Here is a 16,506-nt window from a genome sequence, read left to right as displayed (position 1 = left end):
CTCTCACCCAGTCCCGCCCTGCCAGCCACCACCCGGAACTGCCTGCGTTAGTCCCTGCACCAGAAGGACTAATTTCCTTTCAATGTGCACAAATCCATGCACCAGGACACTAATGTGAAGAATAAAGGAAAATAAGGGCTGTTTAGCCTTGTGAAGACTGAATTAAGACACTTGATGGTAACTGTTTCCAAATATTTAAAGGGTTGCCATGTAAAGTGGAAGTAAGCTTATTCTTTGTAGTTCCAAAGGACAGAGCTATACCTAGCAGGTAGAACCTTCACAGAGTAAATCAGCTAAAGGACCTTTCTAACAGTCCATGAAAGAATTGGAGCCATAGCCAGTTTTGCTCAGTGGATAGAGCGTCGGCCTGCGGACTGAAGGGTCCCAGGTTCGATTCCGGTCAAGGGCATGTACCTTGGTTGCAGGCACATCCCCAGTGGGGGGTGTGCAGGGGGCAGCCAATCGATGTTTCTCTCTCATCGATGTTTCTAACTCTCTATTCCTCTCCCTTCCTCTCTGTAAAAAAATCAATAAAATATATTTTTTAAAAAAGAATTGGAGTATTTAAGGAGCAGTTTAAAACTAACCATTTGTCAGGGATATGGATGAGGGCCATTCCTGCCTTGAACAGGAAGTTGGACTAGACCAATGTTTTCACACCTCTGGGCACATCAGCATCATCTGGGGTAGATTCCCAGGACCCAGCCCAGACCTACTGAACCAGAATCTCCTAGTGATATAAGACTATTGATAGGGTTAGAAATTAGAAGTCTGTTAAGATGGGTTCCTGAAATTTACAAAAGAAGTGCAGATGGCCAATTAACACGAAAAATTGTTCAAGAATAAATGCAAATATGCAGATTAAAGTCAGATGAGATACTTTTGATCTGTGTTCTCTAGGTTGACCATTGTGCCCTAGAGGTCTTATCTAAATCTCTAGACAAGCCTCCTAAAGTCCTCAAATATGGAGGGCAACTCTTGTGCCATGAAAACCACTGTTTTTGTTGATATGAGTGTATGCACATATCTGGTGAGGAATGTCTATAGCTGAGAAAAGCAATAAATAAATTTGTCTAAGAGGTTTCACATTAGGTAAGACTGTTGTGGCCAGCTTTATTTACATATTTACAATTATATCAATCTCCCAAGCTTTATAATTGATTTAGGGGGCTAAGATCACATTATTTTAATTGCTGTTTTAATCAAAGCAAAAAAAAGTTTCTTGAGTGAATACAGTAATTTATTCTTTTTTCACTTCATTAATTCATTCTGCTATTCAGCTACTGTATATGTGCCCAGGCACTGTGGATAAAGCAGTGACTAGGACTCATGATCCCTGCTCTCATGAAACTCAGTCCTCACTGGAGTGAAAGAATAGGACTAATATGATCTGCTTTATAGGTCAATCTTATTTAAAAAATAAACTTTTGCCTTTTATGTTATGTAGTTGTGTTTGAAGCATGTGATTTGACTCTGTATTGTGTTTAAATCCAAATACCAACAATGTTCTGTGGTAATTCTGAGACTTTAAGTATAAATAAATAGACTCATGCTTCACTAATTTGTTATTGATATTAGCCTGCTTTTAATCTTCAAACTGATAGATGAAGCCAACTTTATTTGTAATATATACACATTTTATACCTATTAAGCTTTTTAAAAATGTATTTTAAATTACAGTTGACATAAAATATATCAGTTTCAGGTGTACAACATAGTGATTACACACTTATACACCTTACGAAGTGATCACCCTGACAAATTTAGTTCCCACCTGACACCATACATAGTTATTACAATATTATTGACTATATTCCCTATGCTATACTTTACATCCTCATGACTATTTTATAACTACCAATTTGTATCTCTTAATACCTTTGCCTTTTTAATCCTTACCCCCAATCCCTTCCATCTGGCAACAGTCTGTTTATACTCTGTATCTATTAGTTTCTGTTTTGTTTGTTCATTTATTTTGTTTTTTAGATTCCATAATTAGTGAAATCATTATACCTATAAGCTTTTGATAATTATCTTTCAGAACCAACAAGCCAAAATAGCACAATTGTACCTCCCATTTGTTGGGCTGCTTTTGGAAAATATACAGCGATTAGCAGGTCGAGATACCTTGTATTCTTGTGCAGCCATGCCTAATTCTGTAAGTAGTAATGTGTTTCTATTGACATTTTATTTTCTTTTATTAACTACATTTGGAATTGGGATCATATGCTATATGGTTCACTTTTTACTCCATTTTTACATTTATACTTCTTCCTAGAGCAATGTTTCTTTAACTTTAATGTGCATATGAATCACCTGGGGAATTTGTTAACACAAAGATTCTAATTCAGCAGCCTGGATGGAGTTTGAGATTATGTGTTTCTGACAAACGTTTGGCTGTTTCTGGTCCAAGGACCGCACTAAGTAACAAGGTCCAAAAGAACACCAAGAATCCCTTGTACCTAGTGTTTGCTGTTGTTCTATGCCTTCATATAGTTATTCAATTTGAAAATGAAACAAAAGATTTTTCACTTCCAAAATATTAGGCACCAGGGACTAAACTGTCTTCTTTGGCTTCTCCCCTCCCTTAACAGCCTCCTTTCAGTACTTCTTGAAGAGTTGCTTTTAGCTCATCACAATTGGTCTGTGCCTTTTTCTCCCCTTAGAATCTTTTAGTTGAAAGGAACTTTGGAGGTGATCAGTCTCCCACATGGCCAAACACCTTTTGCCATTATAATAATAAAAACTTCCTTCTCACATTAGACCTAAAAGGTTTTCTGTCCACTTGTCCTAGTTTTGTCTATTCCTACAACTACATGATACCTCTTACACATGTACCTTCTAATTTTTTCTCCAGATCAGCTATCTCCACTATAGTCTGCCCAGTGGGACTATTAACTCCTACTTTACCCCCCACTCCATGTTCTGTATGGCCCAAGATCACCTTTACATTTTCGGTAGTCCTGTCACATTATTGAGTGGCAGGTTAAACTGTGTCCTTTACAGCTTCCTTTGGAAATTCCCCTATCTCGATTTGTCAAGCCAGCACTGGGTTCCCCAGAAAGCTACTTCTAAGCCTCCCTGATGGCTTGATTACCTGTAGCTCCCGATTATATCACCCACCTGAGTGTCAGGCTGGTCTTTCTTTACAGACACAGTAGCTCATACTTCTGTTTACTCCACATTTGACAGTGATATTTGGAAATATTTTTCTTACCTTTGTTTCCTTTTGCAGCTCTAGTTCACGTAGGGCTTCTGGTCACACCCCTCCTTCTAGCATTGCTCCTGGTTCCAAGCAAGGAGAATTGAACCAGACTGCACCAATTGCAGCTTTTACCAGCCATCTAGAGTTACGTATCTTAGCCAGAGGTCATAGTTACTACAGTATGCTAGTACCCATTTTTTAAAGATTTGTCTCCTAAATACCGATATTGATACTGGACTTTCCCAGTGAGCTTTAAAATCAGGGCATCATTTTAGTATATTAATTTGATTTCTTACCCTAGTGTACAAATTTGTTTAAGTGATAGAGGTATCACATTGTGTTACAGGCATCCAGGGATGAATTTGCATATGGCTTCACTTCACCTACAAATAGAGGGAGTCTGAGCACTGACAAAGATACCGGTAATTAAGTCCTTTAAAGATTATACATTGCATGGCTGTTTAGAAATGTACTCTGTCCTTCTGTGTTTTTTGAAATATTTTATAATAAAAACTATGCATAGTGTGATCTCTACTAAACTTTAATTAAAATCTGACCTCCGCCCAAAACCGGTTTGGCTCAGTGGATAGAGCGTCGGCTTGCGGACTGAAAGGTCCCAGGTTCGATTCCGGTCAAGGGCATGTAACTGGGTTGCGGGCACATCCCTAGTGGGGGATGTGCAGGAGGCAGCTGATCGGTGTTTCTCTCTCATCGATGTTTCTAACTCTCTATCTCTCTCCCTTCCTCTCTGTAAAAAATCAATAAAATATATTTTAAAAAAATAAATAAAAATAAATAAATAAAATCTGACCTCCATTGCAGATACATTTCTTTGCTTAGATTTCCTCGTCTAAGCTTGTCAAAAACGTATCTTAGTATACTAAGAAATTAGAGGATAATGAGAAAAACACTGGCCTCCAATCCTCTTATCTGTCTTTAGTCTTGGACAAGACATCTCCCCTTTCTGGGCCCAAATTTCTTTATCTATAAAATTACCTCTCAAATTGTGTGGCTTTCTTTATTTTCAAGGAATTTCTTGTGATTTTATACATAGTAAAGTGTTTCAAGAAATAAAAAAAGAGCTAACCCTTTATTTGGCTTCTTATGTGTTTTGATATAATATATAAACTTCACAATTTTAGATGATGAAGATCTAATCCCTGAAAGTATCTTTACTTAAATTAACCTAGTACTTAATTTATATTTTTGGCAGTCCCTCCTGTTGCTAATAAGGACTTGGCTTTTATTTTATAGCTTATGGGTCTTTTCAAAATGGACATGGACTTAAGAGAGAAGACTCAAGAGGTTCCCTGATCCCAGAAGGAGCAACAGGATTTCCAGATCAGGGCAGCACTGGCGAAAATGTAAGAACCTACATATGTAAGATAACCTTAATGATACCTTTGGCTACAACAATCTTTCTTTTTGTATAAATAAGAGGCTCTCTACTTTCCTGTAGTCTGTCCTGGATTTGTAAAAAAAAAACAACCATAATTTTTGGATATTTTAGCACTTGCTTCCTATCCTGGCAGCTGCTACTTGGATATCTTACACTGTTTATAGGGGCTGAGACACTTATCTTTAAGACTTCTAATTCAGAATACCCCCTTGAACCCGTAGCACACTGTACTGTACCTGTTCTAGAGAGGAAAGGTTCAAGTTTAAAATATCTAATGTACCTGTCACTTAAAACAAATCACTTCTTAGCAGGATTAATTCAGCCTTCCTTTTTTAAAAATTTTATTGATTAAGGTATTACATATGTGTCCTTATCCCCCCCCCCCTTTGCCCCCTCACCCCCATGGTGTCTGTGTGCATTAGTTATGCTTATATGCATGCATACAAGTCCTTTGGTTGATCTCTTCCCCTTTCATTATTTTATAGTAGAGTAATTATATTAATTTGGGAGAAAAAAATGGATCTCCAAATTAGGATCTCAGCATCTGGTATCAGAATATATTCTTCAACTCTTCCATCTCATATTTTCAAGCCTAACATTAAAGTTTATGAGATGTCTGCCTTGAGTTAGAGAAACTTCATATTAGCCCAGTAAAACCTTGCCATGCTGCTATGTAAAATCATAGAATCATATAAAAAACAGAAAGGTCCATGAAAATAATAAATTTCAACTTTCAGTTTACAAATGAAAACTGAGATTGTGATTTAGGACAGTCACACAATTCTGGCAGGGCCAGACCTGGAACCAGATTTTCTAATTCCAGCACTCTTAGTGTGCAGCAGAATCTCCTGGGGTGCTTAATAAAATAGATGGCTGGGCCTCAGCCCCAGAGTTTCTCGTTTAGTTGGTTTGGGGTGGGGCCTGCTAATTTGTATTTCTACTAAGTTTCCAAGCAATGCTGATGCTGCTGGTTGGGAACCACCCCTTGAGAACTACCGGAGGATACTTCCTTGAGGATTTGGATAAATAGTAATTTATGTACAAAGGTTTCTATTTCACACCATTTAGAATTATGACAACAGACACTATCATAGGTAAGGCAAATAAAGGACAAAGAGGTTAAATAACTTGCTAGTGGTCACACAGCTAGCAATCATTCAGAACCTAGATGTTTTACTCCAACTGAAAGTTCTTTCTTAGTAAATCTTATTTTATGAAATGTATATCCCCAGCGCAGTTTAACTCAATTGAAAGTATTGATTTTTAACAAGGGTAAATTATTTAGTTATTCATATAAATCCTCAGAAAGGTCAAATCTTGTCATGCTTAACTGATACTTCAACAAAAGTAATTAAATAATAGGAACATCACTTCTTTGTAGAAGCTCTAGTTTTGAAGTATTGCTGGATCCTCCTTATTTAACTATCTATAATATGATTAGCCTTTTTAAAGATAGATTTTCTGACCTTAATTTGCAGTTTGGATTTTAATAAACTTCAAGGAGAGATTAAAATTAAAAAGTGTAAAATGTTTCTTATACTTCCATGTACCTTAGTTAAGTTCCTCCTCAATGTAAAAGCTATTTTTCTGGGAATAGCCATATACAATTATTTAACATTTTTACTACTAAAACACGAGACCTATGGGACTTAAACATTCACAGTATTCATGGCTATCTCTTGGTGAAGGCCCCAAGGTAATTTCCAGTGATATTTCTAGGTACAGTGGCAACAGAGTCAGCCCATTTACCTTCCAAGTGTGATATAAATTGGATTTATGGCCCGACCAATGTGGCTCAGTTGCTTGGGTGTCCTCCCATGCACCAAGAGGTAACTGCTTTGATTCCTGGTCAGGGCACATACCTGGGTTGTGGGCTTGATCCCTAGTAAGGGATTGCAGGAGGCAGCTGATCGATGTTTCTCTCTCATTTATGTTTCTATCTCTCTCCCTCTCCCTTTCTCTCTTTCTCAAAAATCAATAAAAACATTTTTAAAAATTTGGATTTATGCTTAGAATTTTCCCAAATAGGACGAATGGTAAAAATAGTTTTTGAATTAAAGGATATGGGAAACTATAGTACCAATATTGTTAACAAAATTGCTGTCTTTATATTATAGACCCGGCAGAGTTCTACGAGGAGCAGCGTATCATCCCAGTATAACCGACTGGATCAGTATGAAATCAGAAGCCTCTTGATGTGCTATCTCTATATAGTAAAAATGATTTCTGAAGGTGAGTTACCAGCATACTAAGCCTGGGCTCTACTACACATTTACCCTCACAGGCTCAGTTTCATACAATGTTTGACCATCACCTAGAGCACATGCTCATTAGAAACAGATCTTTAAAGACTCTGACCTTTTAAATGTTCCTGTATTTTAACTTAAAATAGGTTCATTTTAGTCATATAATTTTATTCTTTGAAACAATTTTTTTATTTTAAAATGTAATTTCTAAAATGAGGCAATAGTATTGGAAGTGCTAAACTTTTTTTTCTTTATTAAGGTATTACATATGTGTTGTTATTGCCCCCCCTCCCCCACACTCATGCCCTCACCCCCCCTGTTGTCTGTGTCCATTGGTTAGGCTTATATGCATGCATACAAGTCCTTTGGTGGAAGAAAGGGGGAGAGATCAGCTAAACTTTTTTTCATGCAGAGCATATAATGCATTACATGACCAATATAAACAGAAAAACATAATAACCAGAGTCATATTTAATACTTTAACTTTTATTTGACCCAGGATTTGGAAAACAAAAAGCAAACAAAAAGATAGGAAGGATTCTTTGAGGGTAAGGAATGCCATTGTTACACAGTACAACTGTATGGTTTTGTATGTTTCCAGGCTCTTTTTCACACTCTTTTTTCTCCTTGCTATATAATTATATTATTTACTAGTATTATCATTTCCTTTCTATATTATATGATAGAATATAACCAAAGTATTTTGATAAACTTCATGTCTTCTGGACGTGGAAGTAAAATCAGGTTTTCTTATTTCCAAATACCACATTTATTCATACAGTTTTCTTCCTTTTCTGAGTATTTTTGCTCAAAAAAAATGCAGGAATGAAGAACTTAAAAGCACCTGGGTTCTGATTATCATAGTCATTATCTTTAATTTATAGTCTATTTTCAGTATCTATATAACTTGCTTTAAATCTATTTTAACAATGCAGGATAAATAGTAATAAAACAAAATAAGTTGATAGCTATAGAGATATTAAAACAAATCTATAATAAATGCTAAGGTACATAATAAAACAGTAGATAAAAACAGATAAATAGCATCTTTAAAGAACTTAAAGTAAAAGTCAAAACATATGCATATATGCATAGCCCATGGACATAGACAATAGTTGGGGGAGGTCTTTGGGTGCGGCAGGGGCTTGGTGGAGGGGGGCAAAGTGGAGGAGATGGGGGGCATCTGCAATACTGTTAACACTTAAAAAAGAAAACTATTACCAAAAAAAGAATATTTTAAAAGTAGAAGTATGTTTAGGCTTTACATAGTACTTTATTAAAACAAAGAATATATTGAGGCTATGTGATGGGCCTCCATGTTTTGTAAAACAAATAAATAAAGGGAGATCATTTTCAACCTGGTGGATTTTTGTTTCAGTAGATGATGGATCGGTTGACAACTACAGCTATAACTCACTGTTTTTTCTTCCCACAAGATGAAAAGTAGGGAAGAGTAGATAGTAACTGCTAATATGTACGGGGTTTCTTCATAGGGTGATGAAGATATTCTAAAGCTGTGGTGATGGTTTTACAACTCTTCAAATATACTATAAAGTGTTATACTGTATACTGTTTAAATGGGTGATTTTTAAGGCACAATAACTTTCTCAATAAATTTGATTAAAAAAAAAAAGACCCAACAGATACATGAAAGAAACAACAACAAAAAACAAACACATGAAAAAAATGTTAACCACCACCACAGCTCAGGGAAAGTAAAATTGGGTTGGGGGTGGCAGATTGAAGAAAGGAGGCGTGAGATGCATTGCTGACTAGTTCTCTGTTCTTCCACTCCAATACTTGTGCATATGCACATGATGCATGCACATGTGCACGCGCACGCGCGCGCGCACACACACACACACACACACACACACACACTCACACATACCCTCCATATACTGTGGCATACGCGCATGGCGCGTGCATGCACACACACACACCCTCCATATACTGTGGCATACGCACATGGCGCGTGCGTGCACACACACATACACACCATATACTGTGGCATACGTGCATAGCACACGGATGCGCACACACACACATACCATAAACTGTAATACCAGTGACAAAGTCCTGGCTGCTTTTTTAATGTCATGGGTAAAACCATAACTTCTTTGTTTCTTGAGAACTTCCTAAGTTGTTCTTATCTTGTAAATGTTGACCTTACTTGCTAAACATTTGATCTTTGTTAGATTGTTCTTTCTTCGGCTTTTGCTTTTTGATTTTTAAAAGCACATTTTTAATAAGTAGTGTACAGTCAGTGTCACAGCTCCTTTTTAGCTTTTATACATGTAAAGTCATGCTATATGATATCTATAAAGTCACATTCATTGTACTCTGAAAAATATCAGCTTCTGGGTCCTTGTCAATAGATGTATTCTAGTTATTTGTCTCGTCCGGTAAATATTTGTAGTCACTCTATATGTGTTTAAATGTTGAACTCACTCAGGTCTTCTCTTGGCTTTCTTTTATATTGGTTCATAAACAGTAGCAACTTAATTTCAACAAGAAAAGAATTCCCTTCAGGTCTTCTCTTGGCTTTCTTTTTTATTAGTTCATCAACAGTAGCAACTAAATTTCAACAAAAAGATACTTTATATGAAAGTAGAGGGAGCTATAGTTTATTAACTGGCAACAAGTAACTGTTTCAAAGTCTAAGACGTTTTCCAAATTGTTTTAAGTCTTACTGCCTTAGAAATGAAGTCAGAGTTAGGGGTTATCAGTTAGTTACATAGTCTGAATTCACTGGAAGACTGTCCTCTTGTGAAAGAAAAACAGTTTCCTTAAGAGGATGGGGGAGTGTTACTTCCTTCTTTCAGTCTGCACCTTGGCTTTTCTCTTTATCCTAGACCCCACAGTGGAACTCTGGTCATCACCTTGAAGCCTGTCAGTACCATACCCTGTTGCAACTGTAGATTCATTAGTATTCTTTTTCGAAGTTGATTGTTGAATGGAAGGTATCTGGTAACTGCTGCTTCTCTCTGAATACCCAATGTTGTAACGAGGAATACCAATCGATGATCTTTTCCTACTTGAAGTATAGTCAAGAGGAAATACGTTTGCAGAGATTGTTTGCTTTTTCTCTGAATAAGAGTGAATTGTGAGTCTATTATCAGGCATGTTTTCCTCTGAAGTTTCAGATACTGCTTCAATTACTGGGCTTTGTTCTGTACCAAAATTGGAAAAGGCCCAAGGGAAGTCCATCTGAGTAGAGGCCCTCTGTGTGGAGGCCTTACGTGTAAATAACTCTAGCTTTTTTGACTGGCCAGGCTTCTCTTCAGAAGGGTTAGAGACAACTTGAAATTCATGCTCCCTTTGACTACTCTGTGTATATAATAAGGGAAAAAGTGTAGGTGTCTTCTGGGTGGAAGTACCTTCTGTGGTAGACTTACTGGTATTAGAAGCTATCTTGTCATAAGATGTCTCTGCCATGTCAAAGAGGTCTGGACTATGAGTTAGAATTGCTAACTCTTGACTGTGTTGCTGTTCCTTTTTCCCCCTAGATTTAATCTGTGCAGTATTTGGCTGCTCTTTCAATCTCATAGGCAGAAGCAGCTGATCATCTGTAGGATCCCTGACTGTAAAAACGGACCCAGCCTTTTGAGCACAAGGAATGAAGTCATCACTACTCTCAGAAGAACTAAGCTTTTGCTGAGTCACTCTAAGTTTTTCAGAAAGCATTTTATTTTCTTCTCTTAGTTTATTCCTTTCTGCAGTGATCTCGGCAATAAACTTAAGGTTTCGTTGTTGGATATCGTAAAATTCTTGCTGTAGTGTACTCTTATATGTTTCATTCACTGAACAGCGGTCACATGTTTTTGAGCGCAACTGTTCTCGCAAGGCTTGAATGGTGCCATTGAGAACTTTTTGTTGCTCAGTCAACTCTTTAATTCTGGCTGTGGACCCTGTCCATCTTCCATCTCCCAATCGCTCTTTCCTCAAATTGGTTAATTTGGTCTGTAAACGGTGAAGCTCTTTGTCATGGAGCTCTTTTAGTGTTAGCCAGGCTTTTTTAAACTCGTCACTCGACACGTCACATACACTTAACTCTAATTTCTCAGATTCTGAAAGTGTCTTATCATCTTTCCTGTCTTCTCCACCAAATTTCCCTGCCTGCATTTTGTCTCACCGATTTGGGATTTGGAAACGGCTGAGACTGGCCTGTGGCTTTATGCCGCCGCCGCAGCTGCCGCCACCTCGGCCGCTGACTAGAATATGGTTTAAGAGTTTCTGACAGGCCACAGCAGGGATAAGCCCTTCACCCTTTTTACAGACCTTAATCGAAGCTGCCTCAGGGCACGGTGTGGATGCTGGGTGGCTCAGCTTTTTGACAGGAAAAGCTGGTGTGCGGCAAGCTGAAAATGGCGCCGCAGCAAAGGGAAAATGGCGCCGCAGCAAAGGGAAAATGGCGCCTTCAGTCAACCGGTTTTCTAGAGGCTGGAAACCGGAAGCCGGAAATCCGGTGACTTCTGGGAGCCCACCTTCTCTGAGGGAAACGCATCCAAAGGCAGGGGGGGGGGGGGGGTGCGGTAACCGGAAGTCACTTATAGCTTAATTTTAAAAGGCTCCACAAATCTAATTAGACTCAATTCTAGCATTTTTATTCTTGATGATCAGTATTTTATAATCATTAGGAACTACCAATACTCTTGGTCTTTAAAAAATTGGAAGTGAAGTCAAAACCCCCACAGCACCCCCCCACCATATGACCAACATTGCCTGGCCCTCCATTGTTGTCTGCAGGGGGCTCTAGCTGGGCTTGCAATTCGGTCATTTGCTTACTTTTCCGATACCTACAAGATGTTTACCTTTTAGAAGAGGATCTGTTGACATATCTGAGTCGGATGAGAAAGGGTTGGAAAGTTAAGTGGCAGCAGTTTTCTTTTATTAAAAATAATATCCATAAGTAGGTGTGTTGGAAGTAGAGAAATAGGTAAAAAGGATAAGTACATGTAATAGATTTTAAGGGACTTTTATATCTGAAATACTACATTTGTGTGTATTGACAGGACTTCACAGTTTATAACCCAAAGGCAAAGAAGAGAAAAAATTATCTCTCTCTAAAGTTTACATTTGTTAGACTTTTTGGTTCAGAGATCCCTTTGAGTAGCAGACAGAGGTACTAGACACGCCCACCGTTCAGCAAAATTCCCAGAAATGCACCATCTTGCATAAAATTTTAGGATTTTCATTAAAAACCCCAGGTCTGCTTCCTTCCTTTGTTTTCAGGGATGATATGAAGATTGGGATGAGCTATCCAAAAGAAGATTTATAAAATAAAAATGTTGAGCCCTAACCGGTTTGGCTCAGTGGATAGAGCGTCGGCCTGCGGACTGAAGGGTCCCGGGTTCGATTCCGGTCAAGGGCATGTACCTGGGTTGCGGGTGCATCCCCAGTGGGGAGTGTGCAGGAGGCAGCTGATCAATGTTTCTCTCTCATCGATGTTTCTAACTCTCTATCCCTCTCCCTTCCTCTCTGTAAAAAATCAATAAAATACATTAAAAAAATAAAATAAAAATGTTGAAATTAAAATACATATTTGGAATTAATTCAAAAGAATACAGTGTGTGTATTGTGCACAACTAGCTATGCGTTGATGGTTGTTTAAGCTAAATTATTGGTACTTTGAGGTTCACCGTGCTATTTGCTCTATTTCAAGATCTAACGCTTTATTTATTCCATTTTCAGATACTCTCTTAACTTACTGGAATAAAGTATCTCCTCAGGAGCTCATAAACATTCTCATACTTTTAGAGTAAGTTAACATTTTCATATATATCCCCTTATTTGGGAAGCTTAATTTTTATACATAATAAAATGTCAACTTTTTTTCTTGGTTTCAACATCTTATTTGCTAATAATGTAGAAAATTTTGATAATATAGATACTGACATTCAGGTTCTTCACATATAGAGGAAAAACATGGTGATACTTGTGATATTATAGAAAAGCCTAGCCAATAATAGACCATTTTTATAGCCTGGCAGGAGTCTTTTTGTGTTCTGGAAAACTAGAAGTGGCATCAACTGTCCTAAATCATTCAGAGCAGATGCTGGCTTAATAGAGCAGCTTAACTTATTGGAATTTATAATTTGTACTCTAAGGTAGAGCTGAGTAATTTCACCCACTTCAGAAATGTACAGATATATAAATAGATGATAGATTAATAGATTAATATAGATATCTCCATTCCAAGGCACTTGGGAAAAATCTAGTCTTTTTTTCTAGATAGAAGTGGAAAGTTGTTCTATACAGGGTGAGGTAAAAGTAGTTACAGTTGTGATTACTTGAAACAGTTTATTCTTCTATCATTACTTATTAATTATTGTATTATTTTCCATATGAACAACTGTAAACCTACTTTTGCCCACCCTGTATGGTATGCTGAGGTATTTTAATATTATTTAAGAAAACTAAAATAAAAATTAGAATGAAATCTAGCAAACTTTTAAATAAATAGTACAGACATATATATATTATATGTGCATGTCTACCAAAACACAAAGAGGATAATTCATAAATATTTATTAAAGCATTTCAAAATTTTGCAGAAAATGGCAGCAATCAAAACAGCACTTAAGATTAAAAAGAAAAACTACTCTAATTATATTGATATGTTTGCTAATGAAAATATATGATGTTGGGGATTTACTTTAAAAACTATGGGAGGGCCGAACCGGTTTGGCTCAATGGATAGAGCGTCGGCCTGCGGACTGAAGGGTCCCAGGTTCGATTCCGGTCAAGGGCATGTACCTTGGTTGCGGGCACATCCCCAGTAGGGAGCGTGCAGGAGGCAGCTGATCGTTCTCTCTCATCTTTGTTTCTAGCTCTCTGTCCCTCTCCCTTCTTCTCTGTGAAAAATCAATAAAATATTTAAAAATTAAATAAATAAATAAATATAAATAAATAAATAAATAAATAAATAAATAAATAAATACTATGGGAGGTAGGTAGATAGGAAGGATGGAGGGACAGCAGAGGACCTGTTCAGGGTAGAGATTAAACAAAAATGGCTATGAATTGATTATTGTTGAGGCTTGCAGGTGCTAGGTATGTGGGAGGTTAGTATGCTATCCTCCCTAATTCTGTATGTGTTAGAGATTTTTAGTCATAGAAAGTATTTTAATGTCATTATAAAAAAGCATAGCAATTACCCCAACTTTTAGGGCTCATGAAACTTTCTTTAGGTATTAACTATACTAGAGACTTTTGCTATGATATATTATAGAAAACAAAGGATGATTAACATTGATAGGTTCTTTTATGTTGTTAAAATTATACATGAAGACATGGGCCTTTTTGATATCAATGTAATTTTAGCAAATAAATGTAGAGAAATAGAATATGGCAAGCCCCCAATTAGTTATGTGTATATTTCTGACTATCAAAACATACATTACAATATGAGTTAAGTAGTCATTCTTTATAGCACATGAATTTTCAAATATTACTTGTTAAATTGCAGATAATTAACTACTTTACTAACATGCTACTGTTTTTCTTTCTAGAGTATGTTTGTTTCACTTTAGATACATGGGGAAAAGAAACATAGCAAGGTAATTCCCATAGCATGGCAATTTCCACTTTTTTCTGTTTCTTCCAACAGAGGGCAGTCTTGATCATGCCATATAAAAAGTACATTATTAATTTTGAATTCTCTTGAAACCTATATAATTTCTATTAGCCAATGTTACCCCAGTAAATTCAATACAAATTTTTAAAAGGACAACCCATGATTTATGTATATCTCAACTCAAACTTTAAATTAAACTAATGTGAGTTGATACATTTAAGTTTTCCAAAGGAAAATGGTTAGCCCTATGTGCAGGGTTTCTGTCCCAATCCTGAAACAGATGCTGTCTTTTCTAAAGGATGTGTGAGGAAGGGCTAGATCCAAGAGAAGGCAGGAAACTATAAACTGAGGACAGTTGTAAGGTTTGTATTTTTATCTACAAACTATCAGTACTCACCTAAGTTGCTAAGGTAAACAAATTCTCAACAGTGATTGGGATAACATTATAAATGAGCTTTTTTTTTTCTTTTTGCTGTTTAAGTCTTAGTGAAATAAATAATTTTAAAATGTTTCAGGGACCCTAAGGAAATATTACTTGCTTATTTGAATGAGATAAATTGTTGGGGTAGAGTTTGTAGTCATTAAAGCAATACAAATAGAGTTCATTTTTTTAATGTTAAATTCCACTGCACTTCCAAAAACTGAAGAGGCTGTTTGGATGGGTTTATAATTCCTGAGTCTCTGGAACATTCTAATAATAGGTAATTCAGGTGACATTTTCCACTGTCTTTCCCCATAACTGGAAACTGGCATGGTAACTACCACCATGAGCCTTAACCTCTAACATTCTGCTGACTCTCCCCCTATGTTTCCTAGAGAATAGACCAGCGGTTCCCAAACTTATTTGGCCTACCGCCCCCTTTCCAGAAAAAATATTACTCAGCCCCTGGAAATTAATTTTTTTTAAATTTTAATAGCAGTTACTCATCGCCCCCAAATGCACCTGTGGCCATCACCGCCCCCCTGGATCGCTGCAGCGCCTACCAGGGGGCGGTAGCGCCCACTTTGGGAATCACTGGAATAGACAAACTATTTTTCTTATTTTGTTCCTCTATGACCCAGTTGTAATTTTTAATAAAACCTTAATATTAAAGAAAAAAATTACAAATTCTTGCAATAGACATATTTAAAGAGTAAACATTTCTGGTCCAAGTTTAACTCAAGTTTAGAAACATTTGATTGACACTCCTTCTTCAACATTCAGAAATTCCCTCCCCCATTTCAACTTTTGAGCAGCCCTCTTACTGACTTTGCTGACTTGCCCTTCCTCATCTCCTGAGAAAAGACTGAATCTTATTAGAGTGTTGTCCATTTTACACTGATATTTTTGATGAGAAAGAGGAATGTAAATAACTCTCTAAATTCCTTAATTATATTCTTATAGTATCAGCTCTTTTAAATATATATTAAAACTTCATACAATTTCCAGTGATGTCTCATTTAAGCCAAGTAATAGTTGAAAGAACATTGATCGTAGTATTGTGTTTATATGGAAACCTAATTTTTTTTTAGTTAAAAAACGTCTAACATCGAGATATAGTATTAGAGTACTCCAATTCCTAACTTTAAATTTTATTTTAGGATACAGGATGCCTGGCTGACAAAACATTTTGGAGTAGACCGAAAATCTCAAACCATGCCAGCTCTTCGAAACAGATCAGGAGTAATGCAGGCCCGGCTTCAGCATCTTAGTAGCCTGGAAAGTTCATTTACACTTAATCACAGTAAGTGAAAATGTGTGTGGGGTCCCCATTTGAAACAGATATGTAATACTATTTTACTTTAAAGAAGTCCTGGCTTAAATAACCAATATGATTGAAAATGATTTCACAGACATAGATCTATTTGCATATCTGTGTATTTATAGATCATCATTTCATAATATATGACTATAATAAAATATGCATAAATTTTTCAGCAATTTTAGGTAATGGTATTGTTTTTCTTAATTCATTATTAAATCAATTTTTCTCACTGAATTGTTTTTATTTACATGGAATATCCTTCATTACTACTGTTAAACCTTTTTTTAAAGAATAGTTTATTAATTTTTAGAGAGAGAGGAAGGGAGAGAGGG

The 16,506-nt window shown here is 36.6% G+C and overlaps 1 protein-coding gene across 6 annotated transcripts in view; it reads left to right on the top strand.

The window, feature by feature from the left end:
* Nucleotides 1-16,506, top strand: part of DOCK11 (dedicator of cytokinesis 11) — a 190,179-nt gene that overhangs the window by 124,585 nt on the left and 49,088 nt on the right. For 5 of the 6 annotated variants that reach the window (XM_023758478.1, XM_006082189.3, XM_006082190.3 and 2 more), the window contains 7 exons: nt 2,042-2,158; nt 3,552-3,627; nt 4,460-4,569; nt 6,722-6,836; nt 12,545-12,611; nt 14,365-14,412; nt 16,011-16,153. In XM_023758478.1, the coding sequence (XP_023614246.1) occupies nt 2,042-2,158; nt 3,552-3,627; nt 4,460-4,569; nt 6,722-6,836; nt 12,545-12,611; nt 14,365-14,412; nt 16,011-16,153 (676 nt within the window). The remainder of the gene's footprint in view (nt 1-2,041; nt 2,159-3,551; nt 3,628-4,459; nt 4,570-6,721; nt 6,837-12,544; nt 12,612-14,364; nt 14,413-16,010; nt 16,154-16,506) is intronic. The other variant, XM_023758474.1, reaches the window with a different exon arrangement.

This window comes from Myotis lucifugus, unplaced genomic scaffold (genome assembly GCF_000147115.1).
Source record: "Myotis lucifugus unplaced genomic scaffold, Myoluc2.0 scaffold_2, whole genome shotgun sequence".
Lineage (NCBI taxonomy): Eukaryota > Metazoa > Chordata > Mammalia > Chiroptera > Vespertilionidae > Myotis > Myotis lucifugus.
This window is presented reverse-complemented; position numbering and strand designations above follow the sequence as displayed.